This window comes from Salvia miltiorrhiza, chromosome 1 (genome assembly GCF_028751815.1).
Source record: "Salvia miltiorrhiza cultivar Shanhuang (shh) chromosome 1, IMPLAD_Smil_shh, whole genome shotgun sequence".
Lineage (NCBI taxonomy): Eukaryota > Viridiplantae > Streptophyta > Magnoliopsida > Lamiales > Lamiaceae > Salvia > Salvia miltiorrhiza.
Window position 1 is genome coordinate 69,430,333 of NC_080387.1, and position 19,316 is coordinate 69,449,648.

Genomic DNA, 19,316 nt, shown 5'->3' on the forward strand with positions numbered 1-19,316 from the left:
GTTCTTAATTTAAGAAATTACTCCATGTTTGCTTCAATTTTTTTTTAAAAGAAATTATATGTTAGGTTTTGGCAGGTATTAGAGGAGATGAATTAGGTATAGGTTTTGGATAAAATAACCACGCCCAGACGAAACTTAAACCTCTAACAACAGAGAGTTTTTGGGTGCATCAGCTTTACTGCTTAAACTAGGTTTCATTGGCAGATTAGAGGAATATTAACTATGGTGAATTTCGCAAAATCTGCAAATAAAATTTATAGGAAAATTGTCGCAAATTTTCAAGTATGTTGGTATTGCGATAAAATTTATCAAATATTCGACATTGTACGTTTATTGGATAACACGATGCGAGTGTATGGTTGTTTTAGCACAATGCAACAAGTCGAACTGTCGAATTCACATGGACTGAAAAGTACTAACAGTGACTAGTTATCCAATTTATTATCTTCTATTTAGATGTTGAATTCAATGATTTTTTGAAATCTAAAGCATGCGACATATATGAAATAAAATGCAGAGAACTAAGGAGATTCAAATATGAAAATTTGAAAACTCATGTATTGTGTAACAATTTTAAAAAATCATGTGTATTTTTGGAAATAGGATAAAGTTAATGTATTTATAGACAATGCCATATATATACTGACACTAGTTGCAAAAATAACTAGTTTAAAATACGATAGTGTTTTATGTCTCGAACTTTCAGTGTTTTTTATAAAATGTCTCAAACTTTCATTTTCTTCTAAAAAATCCCGAACTTAAATTTTTTTCCATAAAATGTCTCGTTATCGATGACGGAAAGATGATAAAAAAAAAAACCATGAACTTTCAACATTTTTCAACAATGATAGTTCCTAATATGATTTTCCAACAATGACGGTCCATAAAATATTTCTTTCAGCAAGATAATTCATCTTTTTGTCACATAATTTTTTGTATAGCGGTACATTTTATGGAAAGAATTAAAAATTTGGGGTTATTTAAGAGAAAATGAAAGTTCGAGATATTTTGTGAAAAACATTGAAAGTTCGGGACATAAAACACTATTAACCCAAAGTTTTAATGACCTAGTTTTGATTCATGTTATTTTTATAATCACGAGTACAAATTCCATATCGATGGTTTCAAATTTTCATTTAATTTATTCTCAATAGCCATTGAACCGAATGAATAAATAATAATTTTAGGATGATTAAGACGGATACTCCTATAACATTCATAGTTTTTGAAGGACGAATTTGTTTTGTAGCATTTAAATCGACAATGCAAGTCTCCAATGATGAATGGTACATCTAAACATTGCATGCTAGACTTCAGTATGTAAATATCTAGATTTTTAGGATTCAAATCTTAGCCCTCATCCTTTTCCAAATAAAAGGAATCTTGAATTCATTTCATTGGAGCCTTAAAATAGCATAAAAACGACGAAGTGTCACTACTAGAGCAACAAGCCAAACAAGCAGTGTCTCAAATTTTCTAGGGCGAAAATCCTTCCTCCCTCATCAAACTAATTACCAATCATCAATGGCCAACGAAATGCTCCACGACTTCTTCCCTTTCGTAAGAGTCTACACAAATGGCCGAATCGAAAGGCTAATGGGCCAAGACACCGTTCCCCCGTCGTCTCTCGATCCAGCCACGGGGGTTCAATCCAAAGACGTCGACATCGCGCCGGAGATCAACCTCTCCGCCCGCATTTACCTGCCGCCCAACGCCCACCGGAGCAAAAAGCTCCCGCTTCTCGTCTACTACCACGGCGGCGGCTTCGTCATCGAATCCGCCTTCTCCGCTCAGTATCAAAAGCACCTCAACCACTTAGTCGCACAAGCCAACGTGGTCGCCGTGTCGGTGAATTACCGATTAGCACCGGAATTTCCGCTCCCGATCGCGTTCGAGGATTCGTGGCGCGCTCTCAAATGGAGCGCCGAGGGCAAGGAGGAGTGGATTGAGGAATTCGCGGACCTGAGCCGTGTGTATTTAGGCGGGGACAGCGCCGGCGCCAACATAGCGCACAACATGGCGATGCGGGTCGGGTCGGAGAACCCGGAGGGGTTCAATCTGCGGGGGATTTTTCTCAACTGCCCCTTCTTCGGGGGCGTGGATCCGATTGGGAGCGAAACGACGGAGCAGTCCAAGAGAGGGAGGGAATTCAGTGAGAGACTGTTGCGATTCGTTTGGCCGGGGTTGAGGGACTGCGACGAGGCGTGGGTGAATCCGGGTAAGGATCCGAAGATATCGGGTTTGGGTTGCGGAAAGGTGTTGGTTTATGTAGCGGAGAAGGATTTTCTGAAGGAGAGAGGGTGGTATTACAAGGAGGTGGTGAGCAATTGTGGGTGGAAGGGAGAAATCCAGTGCTTCGAGGTTGCAGGTGAGGACCATGTTTTCAGTGTGATTGTTCCTGATAATGAGATTGGCATCGCCATGCTCAGAAAAGTTGCTTCCTTTATCAATAATTAATACCGTGTTATAAATATAAGTACTACATATAGCTATGATCAAACACTAAATCCTAGTTTGCTACATATATATATTGTTCTCTGCAATATTCTCTATAGTTTATACTCCATATTGTATAATTTTTTTTTTGATATTAATTAGTATTGTATAATTAGTCGAGTATTATCTTATACTCCCTCCGTGACTCCGTCCCATGGATAATGACTCACTTTTCATCATTTTTACTAAATCAATATTCTTCTCAATAATATCAATGGGACGGAGGGTGTAGTAACAAATAATCTTTGATGTGGATAGTAAAGGGTCTTGAAAATTGAATTATCTTGGAGTATTATAGTTTGCTACTTCTTTTTTTGATGAAACACCCAAGTATTTGTATTAAATTAGATCATAACGAACAATATCCAAGTGTTAAGGTGGGAATTCTTGATTCCAGATCATTACACTATAACAAGCAGCTAAATTAGCTAAATAATGAGTGGCCCAATTCGACTCATGGCGAACATGCCGAAAATCAACAACAATCCTCGAATAAATCATCGCAAAGTACTTGCCTTAATTTCGAGCATTGATAAGGTTGTTTGGTAAAACTGGTTGAGATGAACGAATTAATTGGTTTTAGTATAATTTGGTTCGTGTTTTTTGTGTGGATATGCACGAAACTAATTATTTTTCTTCTAGATGTTGTGTTTGAGATTTATTTAACTTGTTAGTTGATATCTTGAGCAAGTGTCAACTAATTAATTGGCTTTTAATCAATGTTGTTTGGTAAAATGGTTGTGATGGAAGGGATATGAAGGAATTAATTGGTTTTAGTATAATTTGGTTCGTGTTTTTACTTTTTAGCATGGATATGCACGAAACTAATTACTCCTTCTGTCAAATTGTAATAGACTTGTTCTTTATTTGAAGTAAAAAAAAATGTACTCCCTTCGTCCCATCATTTTAGTCCCTTATTCCATTTTGAGATATCCCAAAAAGATAGTCCACCTATATAAAAATATTATTTTTACTAAATTGACCTTATTTAATGCTTCACTTAAATGTGAAAATGATATGTGAAAATAATAAATAAGAGTATAAAAATTAAATGCATTTTCTTAATATGTGTGAAAAGTGAGAGGGGACTAAAATGGTGGGACGGAGGGAGTATTTAATTAGTGTAAACTGCACTACTATTTTCTTAACAAGATAGTTTTTTAATTTTCGTATCTGACAAAAATGAGCTAATTACAATGAAACAGAGTGAGTATTTTTCTTCTAGAAAGTAGCATATAATTAAGTGCACTAGGAAACTGCATAAATCCACATGTCCTAACATACATGTGTATATTTCACTTGATTTAATACATGTGTATATTTCAATTCATTTAATTCACTTGATCTAATCAAATTCTCTCCATTCTATTTGACTTAGCGTTTTTTTGGGGGGATAACAATTATGTTATTACAAATCACTCATGCCTTTTTGAGTTGTCTCATTCGACTTGATATATTTTCTTAAAATGTTTTCCTTTTCGAGTAATAATCATTGTCTCATTCGATTTGATATGTTTTCTTGACATACTTTCCTTTTCCAGTAATAATTATACTTTTACAATTGGATTTGAATATATATTGCCTTAAATATTCACAATGAAAAAAAAAACAGGAAAAAAAAAATGAGGACTTGGATTTTGTTGGGCGTAGACGGCTATTCATAAATCACTATAGCATTCCATTTTACAATTGCTTATTCATAAAAGTATTGGAGAAAGTTAGCTTTATTACACATTCATGCATATATAGATGTAGCAAGTAAAGAGGTGACGTAGATAAACTAACAAATTAACTGCAAGATACAAGCAACCTACCAAACCTCATCCTCTTATCTGAAATCATTTGAAGGCAAATCGAAAATGGCTTGGCCAAGGACATTCACACTCATTCAAAGGGGGCATGAACGATGAGGTAATCTATCTCTGGGCTCCTAAGAGTGAAAGTAAGAAAAGAAAAATGATCAACTTTCTTTTTGTATAAAATGTGAGAAAATAAATAAGGCAATTTAAAGACATAAATTTTTGTTATTTATTTTTTTCTTATGATATCCATCAAAGTAAATGCAGAAAAGTCTGTTCCATCGTCAAACCCCAATAGCAAACACCAAATTAAGCAAATTATTAAGTTTTGAGAAAAATATATATAATCATACATTGCCAACAATCATTGAACACCAAAAAATTACATCCTCAATCGATTGTTTTTTCCCCAGAGCACTCAGCAAGTAAAATGCCAGAGGCCAACGTTAGCTACAGAAGCTTCCACATTTCGAAAGAAAAAAATGATTAACAAATCCACTATTGTTCCCTAAAAGAAATAGCTAACACTGGTTTGTTGACATTTTTGCCCTTGAACTTTCAAGTTTTATTTCATTACGCCCTTATAACCTTTTCTCTTCTTATTTATCCTTGAACATCCAATTTTTGTTTTACGAATCAGGTCCTTGTACTTCTATTAACAAACTTATTTTAGCTTTATAGCACAAGAGCTTAATAAAATAAGATAAAATGTAGGACTTACTAAAACCGGATCTAAGTTCAGGGGTGAAATCAAACAGAAAATGCGATTAAGGGAATAATGAAACAAACATAAAACTCTGGGGGGGCAAAAGATGTATTCTTCGGATGCAAATAAACTTATATCAAATACTGCATATTAAGGGGGCGTTTACTTTGCATTATTAATTATTTTTATCTTCAAGAGTAAAATTTCTCCAATCCCATCATTTTCATGGGATAATAATCGGACAAAACTAGCTTGAATGATATAAATAATCAAAGAGCCTTGGAATATTCCAAAGTTTCAATCCATCAAATTAATAAGAAATTATAGAATGTAAAGCCTAATTAACTTTTTCTTATGACTAAATTTACAACAAACTATTAGAAGCATTTAAGGTTATGATTCATTAATTTTTTACTATTTGTTTCAAAAAAACTCCTACAATATAAATTGATTAAAAGTGACTCTATTACATTTTTTTAAGGGTTAAAAATTTTCATTTATGGAAATAGATCACTCATGGTGAGACGACCCAAAATGAAATATATGTCTTTTTTAGTGGGACGGAGAGAATATATATATATAAGCTTCTAGTATTTTTAATTTATTAATTAAAATCATATTTTATTTTATTCACATCGAAAGTCCAATGCCGACTGATTAAATGAATATTCGATTGTAGACCATCTTTTGTACATATGCTTTGATTTCCAAGACTCTCTCAATATCTACATTCAAATAGATAATCAGAATTCAAGAAAATAAACAACATTTATAATTTGAGATTTTTTTCTACATCACATCAAAATTGAACGAACATGATATTTTAAAATAAGAAATTGGGACCAAAGTAGCAAAGCATAACCCACCCCAATTTAATTATTTTCGTTAAATACCATCCCACAATTTTTCATAATATTTTAGTTGGGTTTCAAATCCCGCTGATGGGCCATTTGAGAAAAAAGTAAAAATGTTGAGGCCCAATTTCCGGCAATAAAACCCTAAGCAGCCTCAACATCTTCCTTCAGTTGAGGTATAAAATTTAGGGTTTCGCAGCCGATTGTAAACCCTCGCTCATTTCATCGCCGCAGCAGCAGCAGAAGAAGAAAAATGGTTTCGATTCTCTCACACCCTCTATCTTTTTTCCTCCATTTATCTCTAGTTTCTAATGCAATGTTAATTTTCAGCCTCCAAAAAAGGGTGCGAAGCTTCCGGCCGCCGCCAAGAAGAAGGCGGAGAAAGTTGTTAACCCCCTCTTCGAGAAGAGGCCGAAGCAATTCGGGATCGGCGGCGCCCTCCCGCCCAAGAAGGATCTTCACAGGTTCGTAAGATGGCCGCAAGTTGTGCGGATTCAGCGGAAGAAGATGATCTTGAAGCAGCGGTTGAAGGTGCCGCCCCCGATTCACCAGTTCTCGAAAACACTGGACAAGAACTTGGGTGCGTATTTTCCTGTCCGATTTGTTTATGTCTTTGGCTCTTTCGGTTTGTTTTTTCGCTCTGGGTAGTTATTTGGTTAGTTGAGTTTTTATTTGTGCTAGTGATTTTTTTTCCAGTGTTACATAACTATTTACTGATAAATATTGGTAGTATTGGTCACTTCATTTACCCATGAAATGTATGGTTTTAGATGCTAGGTAGCAATGTCTTTATATTTTGCTGTATTGAGAAATTGTTATTCGATAAATGCATTACGCTAAATGGTATGGGTGTTGGTCATTCAAAAGTATTGTTCTGTTTCCTGAGTTTAATATTATGAATATAATGGGATGAAGGATTTTCTTATGTAAGCTTGTAGTATGACTTTTTTGAAGTATTTTAAATTTAGTTTCTATATCGAATGGAGTCAAGCATTTTTTTTTCTTTAATTGTATGCAAGTTTGTATGTGGTTGTTTATGTGTATCTTATAAAATTAGCATGTCTTTATGCTCTATTGTTTTAGACTAACAATGTATAGTTAATTTCTGCTTGATTCAGCAACAAGCCTATTCAGAATGTTGCTCAAGTATAGACCTGAGGATAGAGCTCAAAAGAAAGATCGACTCTTGAAAAGAGCTCAAGCTGAAGCAGAGGGCAAAACGCCTGAGACCAAGAAACCCATTGTGGTGAAGTATGGTCTCAACCATGTGACATATCTGATTGAGCAGGTTTCACTTTATTCCCTTTCTCTTAGTTTTGTTTATTTCACAGGTGTTGATGTGTTTTCACTGATTTTTTGCATGACTTCCTTCATAGAACAAAGCACAATTGGTCGTCATCGCCCATGATGTCGATCCTATTGAGTTGGTTGTGTGGCTACCTGCTTTGTGCAGGAAGATGGAGATCCCATACTGCATTGTCAAGGGCAAAGCTAGATTGGGAAGCGTAAGTCCCACTTAATTTTGATTTTATCTTCGTTTGGCTTTGCCTAATATGACGTTTTGTTCTGTCCAGATTGTCCACAAGAAAACTGCCTCTGTTCTATGCTTGACCTCAGTAAAGAATGAGGACAAGATGGAATTCTCCAAAATCCTGGAGGCTATCAAGGTATTAAGGCTATAACATAATTATGGTTTTCTTCAGTTTTGGACATTTAATGGCAGATCTAATCCTTTGAATCTACAGGCCAATTTCAATGACAAGTACGACGAGACCAGGAAGAAATGGGGAGGCGGTGTCATGGGATCGAAGTCACAGGCCAAGACCAAGGCTAAGGAGAGGGTCCTTGCCAAAGAGGCTGCGCAGAGGATGATCTAACAAGTTCTTGGGTTTTTATTTGTCCATTAGCTATAGTTTTAAATGCTGCTATTGTTTTACCCATATCAAACATGAATTTTGTTTTTTTTTCTTTTAATGCTCTACTTTTTTATCTTGTTTGGAGTAGACTGGGATAAATCTTTCTTTATTGCGCGTTGATGTGTTTTGTTTTCGTTCATGCCTTGATAGTTTGAGTTTCATACCACTTTGTCCCATATTTTTGTTATAATGTTTGTCTAGTAAATATATGTCATCACAATAGGAGTTGGGAATTCATGATTTGTTCTTCAATTTGAATTAGGCAATTTGCCACTGCTTGTGTATAATGAGGCAATTTACTCTATATTTAAAAGATAGTCCAATGTGAATTAGACTTTATTATCTTTTAAACTTAAGCTAACGCCACTTAGTCCAACTTTAAATAGCTTCATAAATCATAATCAAGAGATCAACTTATTGACATCACATGCATAAATAGTTGTTATTTCTAATTTTTTTGTCTTGTTATTTCTAATTTTTTTATCTTATAAGTATTTTTTTTAATATATATAAATAAAGTTTTGTTTAAGGTCCTGAATTATAGCTGCATAAACAGTCACATCATACTAGAGGGTGATTGACTTGGTCATCAAATGGAGCTTCTATACGGATATCTTCAAACATTCATTACTCTAATTGCCCTCACAAATCTTACATGACATGCCCAATGTTAGAAGCATCTCTACAAGTTCAGTGAAAAGCTAAGTCAATCATCCTAAATTGATAAGTTGGATACGGTTGAAATCTGGTACATGACAAATTGTGTAATGGGATTAGGGATGTCAATCGGGCCAGTTCACCGAGTTTCGGGCCAGTCCTATCGGGTTTCGGGTTAATCGGGTGCGGGTTAATCGAGTTGGAGATTTTATCGGGTTATAAATTTTCAACCCTAACCCTATACGTTCGGGTTTCGGGCTAGCCCATCGGGCTAGTCGACTTAAATGCGTAAAAATAAAATAATCATTTGTATTTTGTTATTTTTAATGATTTAATGTATAATGTATAAAATATACATAGAAATCAAATATATAAATTATATAGCAAGCATGAAATGCAAAATATAAGATATTGAAAAAAACATCAAAATTACATAACATATAAAATAAGTTGGTAATAATAAAATGTTCAACTTTGTTAACGAAAAAATAATAAAATATCTAACAATAGTTTGAATTCATAGAATCAAAGCATCTCAAAAATACAGAAAAGTGAAATGATGAGGCTTTATAATATTTTGTCATTTTTTTATTTTTATATCTAAATATTTAATATTAAGTATTCGGGTTTCGGGCTAGCCCATCGGGTTAGTCGGACCGACCCTATCGGATGCCGGGCTATTCGGTTATGGGCTAATCGGGTTGAAAATATTCAACCCTAACCCTCTCGGATGGTGGGTTAATTGGATCAGCCCACGGGTTTCGGGCTAAATTGACATCCCTAAATGGGATGAAGGGGATGGCTGGCATTTCGATTGTGAGTGGATCAAACAAGGTTCAAGCCATGGATATTACCTGTGGACCCGGCCATGGAATCAAGTACTCCAAAATAGGCAAAAAACATAAGCGCTTATTAAAAACAACAGTAAACATATTATGAACATTGATCAATATCCAATTAGCAGCAATTTCATAGCAAGAATCATGTACTTGTACAAAATCTATTGTTTGGTGATGAAGTTGAATAGCAACTTCACTAGTCCTGCTCTAGACTACCTCATATTCCAAAATAACTCTCATCACTCATACCACTTAATCCTGAAATCCCATGGTTTAAAACCTCTCCAGTCTCTCCTCCTTTGCCTCCACGTAGAACATCCCTCGTATCATCAAGGCATCCTATAATCATCTTCACATCATCAGCATGAACATCACTCACATCCCTAACTTGAATCTATCTCTTTAAGTTTCTTCATCAATTCCTCAAACTCATCAATCTTCTTAGTCTTCCCACACTGCCCACTCTCCTTCTTTGCCTCAATAAAACCAACAAGGCCGCGCAGAGCGGCCTCCAGATCCTCGCTCTTCATAAGCAGCTCTGCCACCTCTGCATGAGTCACATCGGCCTCCAACACGAAAGGATGTTGCTCCGGGATCTTGAGATAGTTCCATTTATTTTTCTGCTATAATTATCTATTTTGTTCTCAAACAAAAACTGTAAATTCCGGTTATCTAGATAGCGAATTAGGATCTAGGATAGGAATTGGTTTATTTGGTCTATGTGGATTCGACCTTGTATGCCACTATATACAATTGTACCCGTACACTTGCGGCGTGTAAAGAAAATAGCGAACATCATCAATATATTGAAAAATCCATTTCTTATAAAAAATGACTTCATTTACCAATTTTACTTGCAAAATCATCTACGACATTGTTCAAATCTATGTTACCTAAAATCTCTTAATCTCTTTTTCTACATAACTAATATTACTCTCGTGCGATGCACAGTAAAAAAATTATATTTTTTAGAATATTATATTTAGAAAATAGAATTTTATAAGTTACTTATATTATTATACTTTAATAAAGATAATAGCATTAAAATGAAGATAAAACCATCTTATAATTGGAGGCATATAAAATGAATGAACAAGATTTTCACAAAACCTTTTTAACTAATGATTATTACTATCTATTTAAAAAATTTCCACCAAAATATATAGATATTTTTCTTTCAAATTTTCTATTAGTTTTTGAAAGGTTTTTTGAAACTTTTAATTACTTTTTACTTATTTGCATTTCGTAATATTTTTTTTTGAAGCGTTAATTAACTGTAAATCCACAAACTATTTGTGAATTTTGCTATTTTTTTTAACTATATAGAGTTGCAATATAAATACATAAACTTTTTTAGGTCATTCCGGAATTTGCCCTAAATTTTAATTTCGTTCATACATGAAAAAATTAAAGATGATATAATATGTACATATTATATTAAAATAACTTATACAAAATTTCTACTGAAATATACACACACACACATATATATATATATATATATATATATATGTGTGTGGGGAGAAGATCCATAGAGAATGCAAAATATTTTGAGAATAGAGAATGCGTGAAAAAATATCGAATAAGTCTATAATTTCGATGAATAAAACAATGTAGCGTATGAATAAGATTTTGGCCTGGGTTCGAATCCTGGGAGGGGCGAGATTTTCACTATATTTACTGAGTATATCTGTTCATTAATTATGCTGATTTATTCGTAAAATTTATAGATTTATTCGTTATTCTTCATTCTCTACGAAAATATAATTCTCTATGGATCCTCCCCCTATGTGTGTGTGTGTTAATGTATTATATTTATAAATATTGTCAAATCATTCAATCTTTCTAGGGACATTGTCAATCTCAAATACGTTTTCAACTATTTTAAATTGTAAAAGTTCCTTTTAAAACAGTAAGTCAGTAACTGGCATTGTCAACATAATTTTATATTTCGATTTGAAATGGGGAGGTGGTGTCATGGGATCGAAATCACAGGCCAAGGCCAAGACCAAGGCTAAGGAGAGGGTCCTTGCCAAAGAGGCCGCTCAAAGGATGATCTATCAAGTTCTTGGGTTTTTATTTGTCCATTAAATGCTGCTATTGTTTTACACATATCGAACATGAATTTTGTCTTTTTTTTCTTTTAATGCTCTACTTTTTTATCAGGAAAAGGAGCAATTTATAAAAAAGAAGGGGTATCAGGAATACCCAAAGGCGAGAGGATACAAAGAAAAAAGCAAAAACATCAACAACGAATCGGGGAAACACCTCAGAACTCTCAAGACGAACTAACATGTAATTTTACCTCTGTAAACCATCGCCTAAAATCTGAAGTGATACGCTGCAATTTAAAAGCCTCCATCCACCCCCAAATCCTTGTTTTGATCTCCGCAACCAACTTCTCTTTCCTCCACACGCCTTGGTTGAACTTACAAACATTCCTCTATTTCCATATGCACCAAATCGTGCATAACCAAACCACAAGAAGAAATTGGCTGTCATCCTTGTTTCCGAGATTTATAAAGGCCAACAGATGCTCCTTAGCCATATGATTCATTGTTGTCTGTTTGCCAATCCACCACAAAATCTCTTTCCAAACTTCATCGGGTTTAAAGCACTCAAAAAAAGTATGATTAATGGTTTCATTTTCACTTTGCAAAAGCCGCACAGAGTATCTGCATTTTGAAAACTGACCTGACGTATTTGGAGTTCATCGCATGTAGACTATCTACATGGGATAAATCTTTGTTTATTGAGCGTTTAATGTGTTTTGTTTTCGTTCATGCCTTGATAGTTTGAGTTTCATACCACTTTGTCCCATATTTTTGTTATAATGTTTGTCTAGTAAATATATGTCATCACAATAGGAGTCGGGAATTCATGATTTGTTCTTCAATTTGCCACTGCTTGTGTATAATTAGGCAATTTGCTTTCACTATGTTTAAATGGACAATTATTAAAGGAGGTGTTTATCTACAATCTATAATTGAATATTTAAATGATTATATGATCCAACAAATTTAGAATCGTTTAGTCCAATTAACTGTTCAGTGAATTATACATTATCTTTTAAACTTAAGTTAACGTCACTTAGTCCAACTTTAAATAGCTTCATAAATCATAATCAAGAGATCATCTTATTGACATCAAAATCCTGATTTATAGTTGCGTAAATAGTTGTTATTTCTAATTTTTTTCGTAGTATTTTTTTTAAATATATAAATAAAGTTTTGTTTAAATACTATCCTGAATAATAGCTGCATAAACAGTCACATAGTCCAACTTTAAATAGTCCGTAGTCCAATTTTAATAGCGTCATAATCAAGAGATCATCTTATTGACATCATAATCCTGAATTATAGCTGCATAAATAGTTGTTATTTTTAGTTTATTTCGTCGTTTATAATTTTTTTTAAATATATAAATAAAATTTTGTTTAATCCCTAACAAATCCGTCGAAGTCCCGGAAACGGAACTCCTTTTTCAAAATTTCCCCGAATTTTTAGACTATTTCAGAAATCAACCAATGCGACGTCGTTTGGGATTTACGCTACACACCATCTTAAACATTTTGACGCCCGTCGGGGATTGAAAATTTTAATTAACTCAGAAACCCTAATTTCAGCGAGGTGGTCTGAGTCTCGCTGCCATCATTTGTCGCTTTAAATTATAAACGCGATTTCTCCTCCAATTTCGCTGCAGTTTCATATCCCGAAATTAATTCAATCTTTTAACCAAATATTAGAAGAATTTTGAGTCATCTATTCGAGAAGGAAGACAATTTCGGTATATACTCCATAATCACTGCTCAATCACAAGGTATGGAATCTTACCGATTTCTGGAAATTCGGATTTCCCAATGTGTGAGAATGATTTCGTGATTTATTGCTTTGCTGCTCTTTATTCATTTGTTTATTTATGCTTTCATATTTTCATATTGAAGCATGTATTGGTGCTGTTAATGGTTACAAAAGCACTCTAATCGGCTTATGCATGGCGTACAAATGTTGATGTATTTTGGTCATTGTTGGTAGCCTTTTGTTGTTACCTAAACTTTAGCTGAGGTTGTTCATGGAGATTTTGTGAGGAGGGATTTGCATTAAGGGGTCATTCTCTACGGTTTGTTATCGTCTATGTCTCAATGGTCGTTTCGTATTGATCGTGTTCAACTTTACATTTTTAGGCTGTGTGTGGATGATGACTTAGTCTCCTTATCTGAAAATAGAATCCAGCATTTGAAGGCTGTGTGGATGGAGACTTTGTCTCCTTTTCTGAAACAAGAGTTATGCATTTCAACTCAGGGCTTCTTGGGTAAATTTTGTGGGTGATTTTTGTGACTGTGAACACGATTTCTGGCCTGATAGGAGTAACGAAGCGTATGTGTTATTTGTTACTGAAAACTGAAAATGGTACATAAACTTCAGGAGACATTTCTTTCGTTACTTCATTATTTTCTCAAAACTGAACTTGAATTGGGGCTTTTTGCTTGTTTCCATTGTAGCAACAATGGGGTGGTTTTCTCTTTGTTTGCTAACATCTTAGTTGGAGTTTGAAGTTTTCTTTTGTTCAGATGAGGAAATCAAGATTGAATTTTTGAACTTGTAGCATCTTATATATGCAACCAAATACGTACAGAAAACACTAACTTCTCATTTTGGTATTTTGAAATAATAGCCACTGTTGTTGGTGTAGTTTGACAGAAGGCTGTAAATCTTCATCAAGTGTCATTCCGTTGCCTGGAGTAATGCTTTCGCCAGAAGATGCTGCCTGGGTGGACTCTTGCTTGAGAAAAGACCTCGACATGCTTGAAGATGGTTGGAATTCTCTTAAAGATACATTGTTTGTAGCTCTTAACGCACAACATGATCCTTCTCCGTATGAGAGAGAAGATTCTCCTGAAAGAGCCAATATGGATGTTGTTTCTGATGAGGACCCAGGTGCTGTTATAGATAACCTAGAGGAGGAAACTGTCAACGGTATTGCAGTTGCAGCCGGTGGTGTGGGTGCTGACAGCGGTCTCCAAATCCAGTCTCCTCGTTACGACTTTGACAAGACTTTACTACCAAGTCGTTACGACTTTGACAAGACTTTACTACCAAGGCTGTCCAAACTGATGCAGATTCATTACAGTCGAGGTAGAAATGATATTCACAATTCAGAGATAACTCCTCTTAGTATTGCAGACACTAGTGATCGAGCAGAACCAAGCAGTGATGGAGTTTCGAACCATGAGGATGTTGATGCCGATCCTTTTTGGTCAAAGCATAAGATGGAAGACATTTTTCTTCCCACATACGACGAGAAATTGAAAGATCTCCGACTGTCTGATCCGGAGGTGGATTTTGTTTTCCAAGAATCCAAATCGGAGCAATCCACTGACGACATTTTCAAGATATGGGATTTGGATGGCACACCCGAAGAGAATGATCTTGTAAATCAGCTGAATAGAGCCCTTGCTGGAAATCCAGCGCCTCCGTTTCTTGATGATTCCGGAGCGGGGTCAGTCGACGACCTCGTTTCTGGAATCGCAGACCTCTCGTTGAGTCAAACTTGGACCAAGACGAATTGACGTGAAAAGTTACTCTGCTTCATCTCATTACTTTAGGTTTACTTTTTTTGATGTAGTTTCGGAAGTAATTGCCTCTCTCGTATCTTTCTTGACATTTTGATGTAGAATTTGGCCTCTTTTTTTCTGGTGAAATTATGCTGTTTTGCCTCGTCTTGTACCATTTGATTGGGAATAATATTATGAATCAGAAGGAAACAAAATAATAAGAAGAAATGAGGAAAAAGAGAGATTTAGAGGTAGATTTTTTTTTTCTTTTTTCTCATGATAAATTTATAACAAAAAAGAATACAACCTTAAGGCTAATTTTGCCTCCTGTTTACCACACACAGTTTTTGCTAAATTGATTTGATCAAATAATATGGCTTACCATCTGCTGCAGAATCACAAGATTTGATGTAAGAGAAGCAAGCATATTAAAACGATGATAGCTATCCGACCCTACTTAGCCGTTTATGCTCAAGTTATTTCGGTTGTGATCCAGGTTAATATTTCGTGCATTTATCCAATTATATAATTTTCTGTGATTTACAAATACCATATGTACATTGCATGCTGAGAATTCAGTAACCAAAACTAGAAACAGAAGAGTTGAAGCAATTTCATTTCAAGCTGCACGAAAAAGCCATCGAGCTTCGGATACAACACACGATTGCACAACGTATAGCAGACGAATTCTGGATACAGGACCTCTACTTTAATCTCTTGATGCATACCATATCCAGTTGTTTTTCACTATGAATCCAAAAAAAGGATAAAAGTAACAGGAAAATTAAAAGGGAAAAGGAAAGGAACCTACTGTGCAGGTTTATTGGTGACTTCGATTTTCTTGAGGTCGTCTAGGAGCTAACGTCGTATCATCCTCTACAAGCTTTCTTCAAGAACTACTTAATTTGTTTGGTAGATTCTAGGAGCAACGAGTGAAGAAAGTGGACAATAATCCTCGATAGTGACTGTTTCCGGGCGAATGTTACATGCGCTGTCTCTTCCATTGCTAATACTGCCTGCAAGCAGGATGCACCGAACTGAAGTTGCAAGAAAAAGATTAATAATAGCATTGTAATTTGTACTATGTATGAAAATCTGCCATTTCCTTCTCGACATTAACAACGACGTATTCAACAACTCATTATTTGTATGCTACAACACACCCTTATGGATCGAGGAATTCAAATAAGATAGCATTTTGGTTAGAAGCTTATGCTGCTATGGATTTTACTACATCTTAATGGAATCATTTGCATGAATCAAGAACGGTTTTAAGAAGTTCATCGCCTAAATCATGTTTTTTCTACCCCACGACTAGAAACCTCACAATGACATTCTGATTAACTCTTATGACTAGACAATAATGTAATGTGAAGCTTAAACATTTTGTGAGATGATTATAACAGCAACCCAAATACATAAATTCATCAATCAGTATAGTAATATCAAAGAGAGGATTTTCTATATAAATACTCATTTTATACCAAGAAACTGCAGTTTCACATGATGAGATCATTGCAGGAACGTCATAGAAAGGCTTTCGCGCGGAGAAATTGAATAGATCGACGTGTGTTATAAAATATATTGGAGACATAAAATCCAAATATTACTATTAATTGGACATATAAGGAATATACCTTTATTACTTCTCAGGCTCCCTTTTGAAGTATCCATTTGGAACGACACCTTCGGATTGATGACTGTTGTCGCCCAATCCGTCCCCACGTCCCTTTTAAGAATTATGAAAAAGAACTAAACTTTTAGAACAACTTATTTTATAGAAATATACAAGTATCCAATCATAAAACGAATACCTGATACGTTGGAGCTTGACCAGGCATTCTTTGAGGCCTCGAATTGAGATCAATAAACATATTCTCCATGTTCCCATCATTCTCAGTGTTGTTATCCGGAGTTAGATCAGCAGAAACACGATGATTTTGAACACCCTTGTTTCCTCTAAGAGGTGACGTGGTGTGAGAAGGCTCTCTCTTCGCTTCACCGGGACTCAGTCTCTGTGATCCTGGCTCACCCGAGCTCCCACTTCCAGGTTTGTCCCCTGGAAACTACAGAAAACCATGCAAACAAACGAAACAAAGGGTCAAGGCCGTGTTTGCTTGGTACAAAACGGGAACCAGTGCCCTTCGTTTACAACCACAAACCTCAACTCTCTGCCTCAGCAAAAGATATCTTCCGTGGGTTCTTTTGCCACCAACGTGGACAATCATATCGCATTGCAGACAAAGGGAAGTTCCATCGACCTCACAATAAAAGAAAGCTACATACAAGTGCCCATGAAGTGGTTTTCCTTTTTTTTGCAAGTATGAAGACGAAAGGAAGGGATACGAAGCAGCATACCAGGTGCGTTCTCACATATGTCACAACGCGGGACTTCACTGGGCTCGGCTAGTCCAACTCGTACGTGCCTACTAGCAAGCTTGTTACACATGTGAACCTGCCACAACACACAAGCCTAAACATTCTTGGCCAACAAGATTTTGAAATGACAATCAAGATTTGAATTAAGAGTCTTAAAACGGACTTCTTCTCCTCAGCATCAACAATCTTAAGAAGTAATGAAACAAGATCAATCCTACCTTAACAAAACAATCTTCAAAGCTAAAATGCTTGAAAAAGATGCATCAATTAGCAGCACTTGATAATAAAATCAGTATGTAACCTCAAAAGCTGATTACAGTGACCTAACTATATATTTCAGTTAAACTATACATTCAAGATACATTAAATAATAATAATAAAAAATAACCATATTTTTTTAAAGTATAGTTATAGAAACTTGCATTACTTCACGGAAAAGAAATGCAAATATCAGAATTTCTCAATGGAGAAGTAATCAGTAATCACCTTTGCGGCCTTGCAATTCTTTCTAAAACAATAAACAGAAAGGGAAAAAGACAAATGAACCAAAGAAGAAAGGAAAGCCTGTAGAAACCTAAATTCCGACATCATAATTGTTCATCACAACAAAAATACCCAAATCCAAACAAAAAATACGCAGATTAATAGAAGCAATTTCCAACAAAAAATCCGAAAAAAAAAAAGAATAAAAAAAGTATCCAGTTAGATCCAATCACACAGTCACACACACACACATCAATACCTTATCATCACAAGCGCGGCAGAGCGACGCCTCATCGGCGGCGCAGAACAAAATCGCCGCCGCGCTCTCGCAGACGTCGCACAGAGTTCTCATTATATCACCGTCTGAGCTCTTCTCTGACCGATCAAAACTCGTATCTGATAACACCTACTTCACTTCACACTCTCCACTTGTCCATCCAATACAAATATGGGAATTCTCAACTTCTCGAAAGCTTTAAGCTATGAAGTAAGCAGCTGTGCTTGTGCACGAACACGTAGTGGATCACAGTTAGTGCGTGAGAACTGCGGCGAGGCAGTGGAAGTGGAGGTTCCGGCGGCGGATAGAGTGTCGGGGATCGGAAAAATGGGACTCGGATATACAAAGGAGAGCCAGTTTCTTTGGAGTTACGGTCGGAAATAGTTTTGTTGTCCACTCGCTCGTGTACGGAGGCCTTATACTCGCTCTCTTCACCTGACACGTCACATTTTGGGAACTCGGTGACTAAACTGCCCTCGGTTAATCGCTTAGATTATGACAACTCCTTGATTGCTTGTGGTGATTTGATTAAGGTCATATTAATATACACGAGAGATCTTCAGTCTCGTCAAATAATGATTTATTACTGTTCATCACAGCTATTAAGAAAGAAATAATTAAAAGATAAAAGTGTAAAAAAATAATGGAACGCGTAATTTTTTGTGAGATTAAGCAATTTTCTTTTTTAGACTGAATGATTATTAATGAGACAAAAAAAAAATGAACCATAGACAAAAGATAATATATATTTATTCAAGTAATTTATGGTATACATTTTTAGTTGCAAATACATTTGAGATTTTTATGTTCCCTTTGTGCGTGACATTTGCACCCCTATTTGATACGCTAGAGGAAAACATCAACGAAAAAATAATGTCTCCTTGTTTTCTAATAGAAATATAATTTGATTCCGTGACAAAAATGGATGAGCTCATTCATTTTTCATAAATGAATAGCCGTTGGTTTCATTTTCAATGGGATTGCACCTTTAACATAAAGGAAAAAAAAATAATGATATTTGGATCAAGTTGATCAGGATGAAATGCAATAAATATTCAATGTCAAAATAGAAAGATATTTTTATTCTTTATATATTTTCATTTCATAATTTTCATATATATATATAGGGCGTGGTTCTAGAGAGAACTACATTATTTGTGAGAACGGGAGAACCATCAAATCTAATGCATTTACTGTAAAAATTAATGCATTCGCTGTTAAAATTAATGCACTAAAAAAATAAAAAAAAAATGCTCCCTTCAGGATTCGAACTCAGGTTCTATATTCATGCAACAAGATGATGCATTCACCGTAGATCTTGATGATCGAATGGCTGAAAATGGTTCTCCGTTCTTT

At 35.2% G+C, this 19,316-nt stretch overlaps 4 protein-coding genes across 7 annotated transcripts in view; 3 read left to right on the forward strand and 1 right to left on the reverse strand.

The window, feature by feature from the left end:
• LOC131005499 (60S ribosomal protein L7a-2-like) overlaps positions 1-7,904 on the forward strand; it is a 29,206-nt gene extending 21,302 nt beyond the window's left edge. Inside the window, exons 2-7 of the mRNA XM_057932503.1 lie at positions 6,086-6,111; positions 6,186-6,435; positions 6,974-7,143; positions 7,232-7,360; positions 7,430-7,522; positions 7,601-7,904. Coding sequence (XP_057788486.1) covers positions 6,109-6,111; positions 6,186-6,435; positions 6,974-7,143; positions 7,232-7,360; positions 7,430-7,522; positions 7,601-7,732 — 777 coding nt within the window. The 5' untranslated portion in view covers positions 6,086-6,108 and the 3' untranslated portion in view covers positions 7,733-7,904. The remainder of the gene's footprint in view (positions 1-6,085; positions 6,112-6,185; positions 6,436-6,973; positions 7,144-7,231; positions 7,361-7,429; positions 7,523-7,600) is intronic.
• On the forward strand, positions 1,228-2,608 carry LOC131005497 (probable carboxylesterase 2). The gene has a single exon (XM_057932501.1). The coding sequence runs from the start codon at positions 1,525-1,527 to the stop codon at positions 2,455-2,457; it is 933 nt and encodes a 310-aa protein (XP_057788484.1). The 5' UTR covers positions 1,228-1,524; the 3' UTR covers positions 2,458-2,608.
• A 4,827-nt stretch (positions 7,905-12,731) lies between the features above and the next one.
• LOC131005501 (uncharacterized) lies at positions 12,732-14,984 on the forward strand. 3 transcript variants are annotated; one of them, XM_057932504.1, is made up of 2 exons: positions 12,732-13,086; positions 13,960-14,984. In XM_057932504.1, the coding sequence occupies exon 2, from the start codon at positions 14,012-14,014 to the stop codon at positions 14,834-14,836; it is 825 nt and encodes a 274-aa protein (XP_057788487.1). In that variant the 5' UTR covers positions 12,732-13,086; positions 13,960-14,011; the 3' UTR covers positions 14,837-14,984. The 3 variants fall into 3 exon arrangements, with proteins under 3 accessions (XP_057788487.1, XP_057788488.1, XP_057788489.1); XM_057932505.1 differs by having other exon boundaries at positions 12,808-13,086; positions 13,968-14,984; XM_057932506.1 differs by having other exon boundaries at positions 12,814-13,086; positions 13,942-14,984.
• Positions 14,985-15,410: 426 nt separating this feature from the next.
• LOC131005502 (B-box zinc finger protein 19-like) lies at positions 15,411-18,772 on the reverse strand. Of its 2 annotated transcripts, none has more exons than XM_057932509.1 (6): positions 17,943-18,772; positions 17,180-17,276; positions 16,984-17,099; positions 16,636-16,887; positions 16,459-16,550; positions 15,411-15,837 (listed from the first exon to the last, which is right to left on the reverse strand). In XM_057932509.1, the coding sequence occupies exons 1-5, from the start codon at positions 18,033-18,035 to the stop codon at positions 16,464-16,466; spliced, it is 645 nt and encodes a 214-aa protein (XP_057788492.1). In that variant the 5' UTR covers positions 18,036-18,772; the 3' UTR covers positions 15,411-15,837; positions 16,459-16,463. The 2 variants fall into 2 exon arrangements, with proteins under 2 accessions (XP_057788492.1, XP_057788491.1); XM_057932508.1 differs by having other exon boundaries at positions 15,411-15,858.
• Positions 18,773-19,316: the final 544 nt, after the last annotated feature.